The 14,677-nt window shown below is 37.5% G+C and overlaps 1 protein-coding gene across 9 annotated transcripts; it reads left to right on the top strand.

Moving 5' to 3' along the window:
- The first annotated feature begins 330 nt into the window (after positions 1–330).
- On the top strand, positions 331–14,421 carry LOC140808282 (uncharacterized). Of its 9 annotated transcripts, none has more exons than XM_073165360.1 (6): positions 339–693; positions 951–1,029; positions 1,230–1,299; positions 12,747–12,856; positions 13,158–13,272; positions 14,135–14,421. In XM_073165360.1, exons 2-6 carry the CDS (start codon positions 960–962, stop codon positions 14,217–14,219), a joined length of 450 nt encoding a protein of 149 aa, XP_073021461.1. In that variant the 5' UTR covers positions 339–693; positions 951–959; the 3' UTR covers positions 14,220–14,421. The 9 variants fall into 9 exon arrangements, 8 of the variants coding, with proteins under 8 accessions (XP_073021462.1, XP_073021463.1, XP_073021459.1 ...); XM_073165359.1 differs by having other exon boundaries at positions 340–639; XM_073165357.1 differs by having other exon boundaries at positions 343–639; positions 792–1,029.
- The last annotated feature ends 256 nt before the right edge of the window (positions 14,422–14,677 follow it).

The raw sequence follows: 14,677 nt of genomic DNA, 5'->3' as shown, positions 1-14,677 counted from the left end.
TTATCACATTTATTAAAAATATAGTATTAAATATATTGAATATAAAATGTAATTATAATTATATCACTAAATTTAAAAAATATATATTAATAACTTAGAAAAAATGAAATAAATAAAATAAAAAAGAATTTTTCGAAAATATATATTTAATAATTTATAAAAAATGAAATAAATAAAATAAAAAAGAATATTTCGAGAATATTCTTTTTAGAGTAAGATTTGAAGTAGATGGGTTGGAGATGAATATTGTATTTGGTGCAGAAACTACTCTATTTTAGAGTAAAATTGTTTTAAAATAGAATTCTGGGTTGGAGATGGCCTTACTGGTTGAGGGGAGCAATTTTCCTTTCTCTTTTTTTTTTTTTTTTAAATAAAGGTGCTTTAGGGTTTAGGTTAAATTTGTATTAGTTTTGAAAGTTAGTTACCAGAAAAATTTTACTAGGGTTCTGACTGTAAAAGTTTTTTTTATTTGGAGCTTAGATTCTAGCGTTTCCGTTTGGTTCGATAAATTTAACTGGGTTTTTATAACTTTGGCGAGAAAATAATTTAATTTTAGAACAATTCGATCACTTGGATATGGAATATGGAAGTGAAGCTCTCCAATTCATGATCCCAAGCGCTGCTGTCACTTTCTAATTGGTATGTTAACGGGGACCGGCATTGGGTTGGCGGGATGTGCAAAAATTACTGGATGTATTCACGTTCCAACTTCAAATTTGATTCAAAGACCCTTCTTTGACCTTATTTTGCTTCTAAATTTACTCTGTGCCTGTTTCAATTTTGAATGATAGTGTAACTGCTCGATTCATTGCATTCCTGGAACAGAAAGGGGATGGTTGATGAAGAATGCATGGGAATTGCTTGATGAAATGACCGTCTGCTATTTGCCTCATGCGGGCATTTTTCTTTTTCGAGTAAAAAGGTTGTCCTTTTCTTTTTTATGTTTGCAGTTGCTGAAGATGACTGTGGACTGGAGTTTTGTGCACAAAATTTGGGAAAAATGGGCAGCAAATAATGTGGGTTCTTTAGGTAATCTTTGACCATTTGAAGCATTTTTAAATCCTTGGTGCTCCTGGCTTTCAAATGAAAAACTTCTAATTTACAAGTTTTTGCCACACATTTGTCTCCTCTCAACTGGATTCTTGGTACTATGTCTATGTTTGCCCAATGCCGCAGAAAGACTTTTTCATTGCCATCTTCTGATTATAATAAAATCATATTACATTTAGGTCCACCGCTGAAGGCTGCATTGTTGCTAAACTATGATCCGACTGGACCTTCTCGTCTAGTATCTATCATGTGAGTATTTCCACAATCGTTTAATTTGGCGTATGAAAGTTCTGTTTCCACAGTGTATGTGTAAGTCGAGAGTGAGTGTTGTGTGTTTCAGAATATAGGTGTTGTACGTAGGTGTTGTAACACTCACGACAACATGCAGCGGAAGTTATAATTTTAACACACCTAAACGTAGTTGGAATAACGATAGTAATAAGAGAGACGAGATATAAATTATGCACAAGTATCAAATACTTGTGCGGTGCCTCAGGGCAAAATAATTCACTAGAAAATTTGTAAGTTTACAAAAACCCAATACTAGTGAAAGAATCAAACAACTCCCTTATAAAGGCGAGTAACAAATTGCATCCTACACCTCTAACAAACCGTATAATAAAAACTATATCGGATGCATCAACCGAGAAAGAAAAAGCCTTCAAAAATCAACACCCTAATCAACACAATGATTAGGTGTTGGTGTCATAGGATGTAAGCACTTCTCGGCAACAACAGTATGAGCTAGCTTCGATCTCCAAAACTTGTCTTCGAATACCTTTGGCTCTCTAATAATCCTCACTCTCATCACAGTCACATTTTTTCCTTAGCGTCATATTTAACCTAGACAAAAAAGCAATTTCATTAGGAAAAAACTCTTTTAAAAATAAGGATAATATCTTAAAGATATTGTGAGCTCATATTATAATATCATATCAAACTCTAGAAAGGCAAAATATCAAAGATAATCATGGAAAGTATTTCAAGGAATAAAAATTCCTTTCAATCTCCCCCTTTTTGCCTTTCTGGACAAAACAACCCACAAGTGAGCAATTAGGCTGAACTCCCCCTGAATGGATAGCTCAGTGACTCCCCCTGAACGATTTGCCAGTGTTGTATGTTAGATGTTGCAACAGCCAAGTCATAACACCGAAATAGTTCATTAATCAGGAGGAACAAAACAGAACCATAAAAAGACAGCTTAAAAGGTAAGAAATACAAGAACCATCCAGAGAGAGAAAACATAAAAACTCAAACCATAAAAGCTCAAAATCTCATTCATCATGACTGCCATCATCATCTTCATCATCCATATGGGCTCCACTGGTTCCAGCTATGGCTGTATCATCTACTCCCCCTTTTTGTCCAGAATGCAGGCTAGCAGCAAGAAGAAGCTCATAGTCTGCAATTTGATTTTCATAATAGTCAATCGTCTTCTTGGCATGAGCAATCTGTTGACGACCATAGTCAATTTGAGCTCGAAGGTAGGAGACAGCTAATGTAACATAACCAGGAGGAGGTGCAGGAGGTAGACCAGCAGCGAGAGACTCATAGGTATCAGCAGGGTCAGGCTGGGGCTTCGATGTTGTGTTTTCAGTGTGGCCAACATCTGGAGCAACACTGGAATTTATCCAAGGCAGATCAATCTGTCTATTGCCTTTAAAATACACAGGAGAAATCTTCAAGAAATCTTTAACCGGGCAGAGATCTTCATCAATATCCCGAATGAACCCTTGAGACTCCAGGATTCCATAGATCAGTGAGGGATATGGCAGTTTTGTCTTCTTGAAATCCCCTTCAGCATACTGTAATGCTGTCCTGAACACCAACTTACCAAAATTGAAGGGCCTTCCAGTGCCAATATTAAATAGTACGATGGCTTGAGATCTGGTCACTGTGGTGGAATTAGTTGAAGGGGTCCAATTCCAAATTGCCGTCTTATGAAGGACAGAGTAGAAAGAAGTGAGATTAGCAGCACTCAGCTTCTTGGGATAGTCAGGGAAAACAGCGATCACTCCTCCTGTAAGTACAGAGGTGACATAATGTATGTCAAGCTCCTCGTCAGCTTCCTCAACATCGGAGGTGTCATAGAAAGCATTGATCACTGACGGAGAGAAATTGTAAATGCTATCCCGCACAAACACTCTTCCAAACTTCACTGAGTCCTCAACTCCAACACTCTTCAAGAGATTACAATAAAATTCCAGTACCACACGGCGGCAGTATGGTACCGCAGTAGTAACCGTGGATAGCAACCGTCTGTGCTTGAGAAATTCAATCAGGTTGTATCGCCCATAAGCATTCACATCAATATTTTTCTCTTCTATCAGTTCTCTCTGAATAAATAGTGGCCACAACACCAAGGCATCCTCGGAATAAAATTTGGGGGAAAAGGACTTACTTAAGTCATAGTCAGTAGAGTCGATGTTGTGCTCGATGTTGTCAACATCCTCCTCAACACCGACACCAGTAGCAGCATTCTCATCAGCAGACTCGCCAGCTTCAGAACCAGAGTTCACAGAGTCATCATCACCTTGCTCTTCCGATTCAAAGTCAGACACGGACGAGGAAGAGGAACTAGCAGAGGCTCCAGGTTGATTTTCCTCAAATTCCCTCATCATTTCTGAATCAGGTTCATCTTCTTTAAGGATTTGTTTCTTGGCAGCTTTTTCTTCCTTGAGGTGGGCAAGAAATTCCGCCAAAGATTGTTCATCTTCATCAGCTTTCCCTGAGGTTCCTTCACCAGCAGGACTTTGGGGATTTTGAGTGGGGGTTTGTTTTCCAGTGTCAGAGGTAGAACTCGATACCTTTGCTGCAGCAGTGGGTCTGGGACGAGCCACCAACTCAAAATCAGCATCATCGGAGTCGTCCCCCGATGAGAAATCGGTGTCCAGAAGATTAGAAGTAGTAGAAGCCCGTGGTTTCTTGGTTGGAACAAAGTCCGGGTCGAACCCTGCTTGTCTCTTTGACATTCTGCGCATGGGGGCAGGGGGAAATGCTCTGTTCAGGGCTTCGAAATCTGGTGGATTCTCAGCATAAATTTCGTTTCCGGGTTCACCAGGGGCGATAATTTCCAATGGGATTGGTTCATCTGCCACACCCACGATTTCCATCCCCGCAACATCGGTTTCGGCTGTGGGTGTTGTGTTAGGTGATTTGTCACCCATACTTGCAGCCATTTCACTCCTTATATCTTGAGGATCAAACCCAGCCATCAGCAGAATCACGAAACAAAGTGGTAGAAAGATTTCGAACTGCACAGAAATTTTCACAAATGATTTGCGCGAAAAACAAATGAACAACAAGGGTATGCGAAATATTGAGAATGTGAGGGAAAGAGTGCACAGTAAAGCTAATCTCTATACCCCCGTAAGAATTTAAGCATTACCCTCCAACGGTAATATTTGTTAAGCCGCGACTACAGCCCTTTCCGAATCAGATTTTCGCTCACCCAACGGTAACTTTTTCTGAACCGGTGTAATTATTATTTCAAGAACCCAATCAGAACAAAACGCCACATCAAATTAACCCCACAATCAGTTAGAAATCAAGAATATTCAAGAGTAAGTTTGTTGGGTTATCTTTCGAATTTCATGAATTAAAAACTGGCACCTCACTGGATATGATGAATTCACAAAACAGCAGTATGAATGACCTAAGTTTATGCCTATGATATGATCAGAAAGGAGCTAAACACACATGTGGTAAAACTGTGATCAGTCTGTACTTAGGTGTTGGCAACACCTCTTGGCAACACTCACAGGTTGGACTCAAACTTTCTTAAATATGTTTAATTCAGGCATGGTAGCTCCCACTCTAGAAGAACGGTCTTCAAAGGACTCCTCTAGGTAGCTTTTTCCATCTGTATTCTGACTTAGAAGTGGTAGCTCCCACACTAGAAGAACGGTCTTCATTGGACTCTTCTAGGTAGCTTTTTCCATTTTCTTCTAAACAAAAATTAGTTCTATTTCATCCTCTTTTCTATTTTTCACCTTATTGCTCAAGGATATTTCGAAGTCATTAGTGGATAAGATCATGTAGTACATGAACATCGACTTAGTTTGAGCACACTTCATACTTCAGAGAATTTTGATAGAAAGTTCGATTCACACCTGAGAGCACGCCATTCAGTATCCTACACTTGTACGGACTATACACAAAACATGATGTATGCAATATGTCTAGCATCCTAAAAATAAAATGTACATGCATGCCAAGTGTTGTCCACGGGTGTTGTAACACCGCAGACAACATCCGTGAGTGATCATTGCGCACACAAGCTGAGAGACTTCCTAAGATTGGAAAATCTCTCAAAGTCCAAAGGTTTTGTAAAGATATCAGCCAGTTGGTTCTCAGTTCTAATAAATTCTATTCGAATTATACCCTTTTCAACTAAATCTCGAATAAAATGATGTCTAATGTCTATGTGTTTCGTTCGAGAGTGTTGCACTGGGTTTTTTGAAATATCAATTGCACTTGAGTTGTCACAGTATATAATTAAAGTGTCACTGTTAAATCCATAATCTTTAACCATTTGATTCATCCACAACAGTTGTGAACAGCAACTAGCAGCTGCGACATACTCAGATTCAGCAGTGGACAAGGACACACAATTTTGCTTTCTACTATACCATGACACCAAATTGTTACCAAGATAAAAACATCCCCCAGTGGTACTTTTTCTATCATCTAAATTTCCTGCCCAATCAGCATCACTAAAACCTACTAAATTGGTGTTTGTTTCTTTGGTGTACCACAAGCCTAAGTCAACTGTTCCAGATATATATCGCAAAATTCGTTTAACGGCTTTTAAATGAGTGACTTTAGGATCAGCCTGGTACCTGGCACACAAACATACACTAAACATAATGTCGGGACGACTTGCACTCAAGTAAAGGAGACTGCCTATGATGCTGCGATACTGGGTGTTGTCAACACCGGCAGCAACATCGTCTTTGGACAATTTTTCAGTCGACCCCATTGGAGTTTTCAAGTGTTTAGTGTTTTCGGCAGCAAATTTCTTTACCACATTCTTGGCATACTTAGATTGACATAGAAAGATACCATCATGCATTTGTTTAATTTGTAAGCCAAGAAAGAAACTCAATTCTCCTACCATGCTCATCTCAAACGTGGTAGACATGCATTTAACAAAATCATCAACATGCTTTTGAGAAGAAGCACCAAAGATGATGTCATCCACATAAATTTGACACACAAGAATATCATGCTTTGACTTTTGAATGAAAAGGGTTTTATCAACCTCACCTCGTTTGAAACCTAAGTCAAGCAGAAATTCTGTAAGCTTACCATACCATGCTCGAGGAGCTTGTTTAAGCCCGTACAGCGCCTTCTTCAACTTGTAGACATGGTTCGGATGGTGTGGATCTTCAAAGCCTTTAGGTTGGCTTACATAAGCTTCTTCTTTCAAGATGCCATTCAAAAATGCACTTTTCACATCCATTTGATATAGTTTTATGTTCATGTGACATGCAATGGCAAGCAAGAGTCTAACCGATTCAATCCGAGCAACAGGGGCAAATGTTTCATCAAAGTCAATTCCTTCAATTTGAGTATACCCTTGAGCCACTAGCCTAGCTTTATTTCTTACAACAATTCCAGATTCATCAGTTTTGTTTTTGAAAATCCATTTTGTTCCAATGACATTCACATTATCGGGTCTGGGAACCAAATCCCACACATCATTCCTAACAAACTGTTCAAGTTCCTCATGCATTGCATCAACCCAAAATTCATCTTTTAAGGCTTCACTTATATTTTTGGGTTCAACGAGTGAAACAAAACAAGAGTGACTTACTTGAGAGTACACGGAAGTCATGCATACTAGTCCCATCATTTTCCGATAGTCTATCTTCTCCTTTCTTCTAGTTTGCATCCCTCCAAATGTTTCTCCAATGATCTGAGATGACGGATGATTTTTCTGAATCTTGCTGGGAATGTCAATCCCCTCATCGGTTACACCATCATCATTTTCAGTATTCTCTTTTGGTTCATCAAATGATTCTGCCAATGCAGGTGTTGTCTCAGGTGTTACAACACCGGGTCCAACATCTGAGTTAGGCAGTGTCTCACTTGTATTCAGGAGCCCATCAACTTCATCCTCGATTGTTTTTCCTGTTAGATCTGCAAGATCGTCAAACACAACGTTAATAGATTCCATAGTCGTTCTTGTTCTCAGATTATACATGCGATATGCACGACTATTGGATGAATAACCAAGAAATAAACATTTGTCACTTTTAGAGTCAAATTTTGCAAGATGTTCTCGATCATTCAAAACATAACATACACACCCAAAGACATGAAAATACTTGAGGTTCGGCCTCTTTCCCATGATGATTTCATAGGATGTCATAGTAGAACCACTCCTTAAGTACACACGATTTGAAATATGACATGCTGTGTTCAAGGCCTCGGCCCAAAATCTCTTTGAAATATTCTTAGAACTTAACATGACCCTAGCCATTTCTTGTAGTGTTCTATTCTTCCTTTCGGCTATTCCATTCTGTTGAGGAGTCTTAGGGGCTGAAAATTCATGAGTTATCCCCTTCTTTTCACAGAATGATATAAAATGTGAGTTTTCAAATTCTTTACCATGATCGGTCCTTATCTTACCAACCCTCAGATTGTGTAGATTAGTAATCTTAGCATGTAATTTCTTAAAAGCATCAAATGTGTCGGATTTTTCTCTAAGAAATTTTACCCAAGTAAATCTAGAGAAATCATCGACACAAACACATGAATACTTCTTACCTCCAAGACTTTCCACTTCCATTGGACCCATAAGATCCATGTGCAAGAGTTCAAGACACCGTGTTGTCCCAAAGTGTTGCAACACTTGGTGAGGAACACGCGTTTGCTTACCTTTTTGACATGCACCACAAACATACGGAATTCCAGAAGATAAATTAGGCATACCTCTCACAGCATCATACTTACCAAGATTCTTTAATGTCTTGAAGTTTGCATGTCCCAATTTTTGATGCCACAAGTTTAATTCGCTCACCTTTGAATGATTGCATACTAAGTCTTCTCCAAGTTGGTAGCAATTATCAGCAGACCTTATACCTGTCAAAATACGAGTATTAGTATTATCAAATACTTCACAATTGTCTTTATCAAACTTGACATGCAAACCGTCATCACAAAGTTGGCTTATGCTTATTAAGTTTGAGTTAAGCCCTTCTACATAAAGCACATTGTGCAGATTAGGCAGTCCATCAACATTCAAGGTTCCTTTGCCAACAATTCTCCCTTTAGCACCTCCACCATACGTCACATGACCACTCCTTAGTTCAACATAGTCAATCAAATGGTCTTTAGAACCTGTCATGTGGCGTGAACAGCCACTGTCAAAGTACCATATTCCTGCAATGTTAGTCTTTAATGAAGTATAAATAACAGAGCATTGAATCTTAGTCTTTGGTACCCAAACCTTTTTTACCGATGCCTTCCTGTTGACAGTGTTGCGCCGAGTGTTGTACAACACCTGTGGCAACACCTGTTTAGATTCCCATCTTTTGTAGTCATCTCTAAGTGTAAAACAGTAGGGTTTGATGTGACCAGGTCTAAAACAGTAGTGACAGATGAAGTGACGCTTTCTGGATTTAGACTTCTTGATAGACATTCGCCCTTGTGATGGAGCACCCTTTTCAGTTTGTGTAGTATTTGAAGTTTCAACACTTCCTTTGACAAAAACAGTTTGTTTTCCCTTAGTATTGGAAGATTCTCCAGTTTCAAACAGACTATTCGGATAACCAAGTCCAGCCTTATCATTCTGTCCAATCATCAAAAGTGAGTCAAGTTTGGATGTACTTGAATTCATCTTGGCAAGAATCTGAGTTGCTTCTCCAAGTTCCTCTTTGACTTTGCATAGCTCCAAATCTTTCTTGCTTAAGATTACTTCAAGTCGCGAAATTTGTGACTTTAGCTCAACATTTTCTTTGGAGAGGATTGTATTTACTTTGGTTCTTTTGATCCAGTCTTCATATAATTCTTCGTACATCGTCTGCACACTTTCTAGAGTGATCTCATCATCATCTTCTTCCTGATTTTCAGACTGACTTGATTCATTAAGGGTTGTAGAATTGAGACATACAGGATTCGAAGAGGTGTTGCGACCAGGTATTGCAACACCTGTGGCAACACCCAAAGGATTGATTTGCATTGAGCGTTTCTCCTTGATCACAGTAGATAATGATGTGTGATTTTCAGATTCATTTGATCCTTGATCATCTTCAGATTCTTCATCACTCAGGGTGACAGTCATGCCTTTGTTTTTCCTAAGACGATTTGCACACTCATTGGCATAGTGTCCATATCCCGAGCATTCTCTACATTGCACCGAGTCCAGGTTTCTGACATTAGATTGAATTTGCACTTCGGTCTTTGGTCGAAACTGTCCTTTCATAGGAGTAAACTTTTGTGATTTTGCAAATGTGGAGTTATTGGGCAGCTCAGACTTTTGTCCAATTTTCTTTTTTTCTCTCATAGTCTTCAAATAGTCACCAAATTTCTTAGTAAAAAGAGAGATCGATTCTTCACCTAGATCAGACTTATCCACCTCTTTAGATAGTTGAAGAATTTCATCATATGATTCGGTTGAGGCTTCAAAGGCTATAGTCTTCCCTTTATCCTTTTTCTGCAGATCAAGATTCATTTCAAAAGTTCTTAGGGAACTCATGAGTTCATCCAGGTTGATGTTCGAAGTGTCTTTAGATTCCTCAATGGCGCAAACTTTGACATTGAATCTCTCAGGAAGTGATCTCAGAACCTTGTTTACCAATCTTTCGTTTGGTATGGGATCTCCTAGGCCATGTGATTCATTTGAGAGTTGTCTCAACCGGCAGTCATACTCAAGAATGGACTCCTTGTCCTCCATTCTCAAACTTTCGAACTTTGCTGTCACCATCCTTAGCCTAGTTTTACGCACACTTGCAGATCCTTCACAGTGCTTTTGGAGTATCTCCCAGGCATCTCTGGCGCATACACAAGTGGTGATTAGATTAAACATCCTTGTGTCAACAGATGAAAATATAGCATTGAGAGCCTTGGAATTGAAGTTTGAAGTTTGCACTTCATCGACAGTCCATGTACTTTCAGGTTTGAGTCGTGTGTCTCCATCAGCATCCGCGAGTTTTGGTGGACTCCAACCGTCAAGTACACGTTGCCAAGCTCTTTCATCAATGGATTTTATGAAAACCCTCATCTTTACTTTCCACAATGCATAGTTTGATCCGTCCAACACGGGAGGCCTGAAAACAGTATTTGTTCCTTCCATAATCCCTTTTCACTCTGAAAACAAAACAAAACAGGATCTCACTTAGTAGCGTCAAGTGGAAGCTCTGATACCAATTGAAAGTTCTGTTTCCACAGTGTATGTGTAAGTCGAGAGTGAGTGTTGTGTGTTTCAGAATATAGGTGTTGTACGTAGGTGTTGTAACACTCACGACAACATGCAGCGGAAGTTATAATTTTAACACACCTAAACGTAGTTGGAATAACGATAGTAATAAGAGAGACGAGATATAAATTATGCACAAGTATCAAATACTTGTGCGGTGCCTCAGGGCAAAATAATTCACTAGAAAATTTGTAAGTTTACAAAAACCCAATACTAGTGAAAGAATCAAACAACTCCCTTATAAAGGCGAGTAACAAATTGCATCCTACACCTCTAACAAACCGTATAACAAAAACTATATCGGATGCATCAACCGAGAAAGAAAAAGCCTTCAAAAATCAACACCCTAATCAACACAATGATTAGGTGTTGGTGTCATAGGATGTAAGCACTTCTCGGCAACAACAGTATGAGCTAGCTTCGATCTCCAAAACTTGTCTTCGAATACCTTTGGCTCTCTAATAATCCTCACTCTCATCACAGTCACATTTTTTCCTTAGCGTCATATTTAACCTAGACAAAAAAGCAATTTCATTAGGAAAAAACTCTTTTAAAAATAAGGATAATATCTTAAAGATATTGTGAGCTCATATTATAATATCATATCAAACTCTAGAAAGGCAAAATATCAAAGATAATCATGGAAAGTATTTCAAGGAATAAAAATTCCTTTCAGCGTACACCTATAGTGTTTTTTAATAAAGAAATTGTCCTGTTTTTCGGAAAATGAAAAAAGGTGAGTACTGAGACCTCCGAAAATACATATTAAAGAACATGAGCAAATATAATCTAATCCTAATTAATAAAGTTTAACAAGAGCATGTGTGTGTATATATATATATATATATATATATATATATATATATATATTTATTTACGTGAAATGCCAATTATAGAGATTTGAAAACCATGAAAATGGTGAGTATCAATAGCAAATGTATTTGCATTTGCACTTTCTTCTCGAAGAATGTGCGATGTAGATTCGATGAGAGGTGAATAACAAGAAAATTCTCAGGATAATGTAATACTCCTCTTGTGAGGCTTTAGAATGTTGATAGCTAATCAAGAATCTGTTTAAATCCGGAGAAGAAACGGGTCAAAGTCGATGCGAACATGAATATCATTTGGAATGACCAAGGGCCCTGCACATATGTTTAAACCAACACCAATGAATTCATAGAAAATCACCAGTGGGATGTAAAGAGAGTCTCAAACAAAGCCATCCACTATAGAGTATAGAATCGTCAGGATCGTCTTTAATGCTGATTTACAAAATTAAATGGACTAGCCAGCACTCTAGGTTAATCAGTAATATATTTGGATCGAGTCCAAAATTGTTTACACAAGATTATTTTTTAATGATTAGAGAATTATTGTTTAATGATTAGAAAGTTAATTACTCAAACCTAAGTTAAACAAAATAATAAAATGGACAGTTGATTTATTACTAAGCCAAGCTAATTGAATAAATAAAAATGCAATTTTATTAAATAAAGGACTAGGGACTTTGAAATTTACTCCTGATACCATATTCAATATTTTGAAATTTCTCAAACTTTTGCACTCCAAAATCTGATCCTAATGCCCATAATTGAAATTTCTGCCTCCTTTTGTATTCCCATCCGAAACTTGGATTTTTGGGCTTTTAAGATCAGAAAATTTTGAATCTTTAAAATCCAAATTCCTCAAATCCTTGTATTCTTCTTTTACCCAAATCAATTTGATTAGATGTTTGGTGCACAGATTTTAAGGACTTAACTTCAGTGATGCACCGATTTCCCCTTGTATGTGATAAAAAATTGATTAAGTGCTTGGTCCTTTGAGTCATGCTCTCTCAGATCTTCTATGTCAAACTTTAAAACATGCTGATTTTTCTATGTGCATCTTCGATTTCAATATTTGTTGATAACATAGTATGTTGGCTCAAAAGGTTTCTTGAAATTGTAGTCATTTGCTTATTCTCGAGATGAACTCCAATAATGAATTTCCATGGTGCATTCTGTCTTCACAAAAAGGATCCTCCCCAGTCCCTACCTTTAATTAAGTTTAAATCCAGTGATAGATAGTGTGGCGACTGTCGGTGGGGGTGAGCAAGTGAAGATTTTTTGTTGGCTTGAATAAATACAAATTCACATTATTCTTCCGTCGTTATTTACTTAAGTTCTGACTATGGTATGTAACATTTCATAAAATATTCTACAGTTATTATTTGCTTCGTTAGAGTCGCTAGGCTGCAAACACGTGTTTTGAAGCTTGATTTGATTTCTATTAGTGCAGAGCAAGAGGGCATTAAAGCAGATCCTATTGAACTTAGTCAGCTTGTTGGTTTTGTTAAGAAAAACAAACTCCAGACCGAGTTCTTCTTTGTTGGGACAAACCAATGTGAGTTTGCCAAATCATATGTTATCTTTATTTCATCAATTCGTTAGAGGTCCATTACACTGAAATCATATGCGGTTAAACTGGGATATTTATTTCGAGTACTTTATATTTTCTTTATAACATTACTTTCTAGCTTTGTTATTCTTCAAGTACATTGGAAACTGTGTTTTTTGTCAGAACTTGATGAAATCAATATATCCATATTTTGAACGAGCTATGTATAGTTTATAGAAATGCTAATTGCGACACCAGAAACTGTTATTTTCAGATTGTTGAGAATGTTGGGTTGAATTTCTTGCAGACCTAGTCACGTCGATTCATGAGAACTGGTTCTGTGCAAGGTGCTTGAATAGCTCAAACCAGGCTGGTGAAGGTGCTATTTTGATGCAGACATCAGCGTTTCTCGTGGTTGGACTGTAAGAATTCTTCGTATTTGCCTTGTTTGGATTCATTTTCTGTGATATATGTCTGGTGTTTTGGGAAAAGAGAAATTTCATCAAATATAAAATCGTGTCATGTATTAAATTGGTAATGGTCGTGCATCACATATACAGTTATATTTCAAAAAGAATAACACAATATTATATTATTTTTATGAATTGATGAAAAATGGTTATGTAATAGATGTGAACATGTGTGAAAATATATTTGGAAGATAAGAAAAAAAATTATGTTGGTAATATCTGGTTTAATTTAGAGCAAGAAAAATGATTTCCCCAAATTGAATACAAACAAGGGGCATGTTTTTTCAAACAAAAATTCCTGAGACTTATTTCCATCAGTTCTTTAGTATGCATGCTATTGAATTCCTTCTTTTGTCTGGTCAGTTACCCTCCTCAGTTGAAAATAAAGTTTTGCCCCATGTTTAGGAGGGGTATAAACACAATAATCCAGTCTGATATTCGTGGAACTCGAACCAACTAGAACTGACCCGAATAACCTGCTTCTTAACCTAGCTGTATTTTTGTTCAACGGTTTTCATCAACTGGTCTTGCTTGATTACCTTGTTTGAATTAAATATGTATACTTAGTTTACTGGGCTACAGGGAGAAAGTCTTCTCTCAGATTAAAAAAGGCTATGGATACCCGGTTCGGATTGGGATTTCCATGGCGAGGGTCGGGGCTAGAATAGGGCCTGATCGATTGTGTTCACTCCTGATGTCTAGCTAATAACACCCGACCCCATCCAAATGTCTAAGTCCCGATATTTTGTTTCCCCACTCTATGTTAAGGAACAAATGATTCTCTATTTGACATCTATATGATTGAATTTTGCAGATACGAGGGCTCGACTGGATCAGCTTCTCGAGCCGTGGTGGCTGTTGATCAATTCACATGGCTGATAAGTCGAAGAAACCTTTGAGTACATTAAAAGTGTCAACTGAGACCGGTTCTTTTTTCTTGATTTCTTTCTTGCAGCCACGATGTGTGGATCACCTTCGAATCAATTGTACCACTTTTCAGGTAGTAGCCACATAAAATGTATTAAAAATAAATAAAAATTTACCCTCGATTACATTATTAAAAATGAATCTATCATCAAAACGATCATCGCCCTTCAGCCAGCAGAGTCAGAATCCATTTTCTGATGCAACTTTTCATGATAATTTGATAACCATTTTGCTTAAAAGATTGAGGTTGAAAAAATTTGTGCAATGTTTATTTTGAAAATTTCAAATGTGATATATCTGATTAAATTTATCATTGTATCTCTGCTAGCTTATAAAAGGGTTTATTTCATCTTACTCAAGTGGTCATTGTCCTCATGATATGATGGATGGTCAAGGTTTGCTCATGTATTAATGTATATATAAGACCTAT

The sequence above is a fragment of the Primulina eburnea genome, chromosome 12, assembly GCF_022965805.1.
Source record: "Primulina eburnea isolate SZY01 chromosome 12, ASM2296580v1, whole genome shotgun sequence".
In the NCBI taxonomy this organism is placed as follows: domain Eukaryota; kingdom Viridiplantae; phylum Streptophyta; class Magnoliopsida; order Lamiales; family Gesneriaceae; genus Primulina; species Primulina eburnea.
Note: the sequence above shows the minus strand (reverse complement) of the source record. Positions and strands in the feature narration are given on the sequence as shown.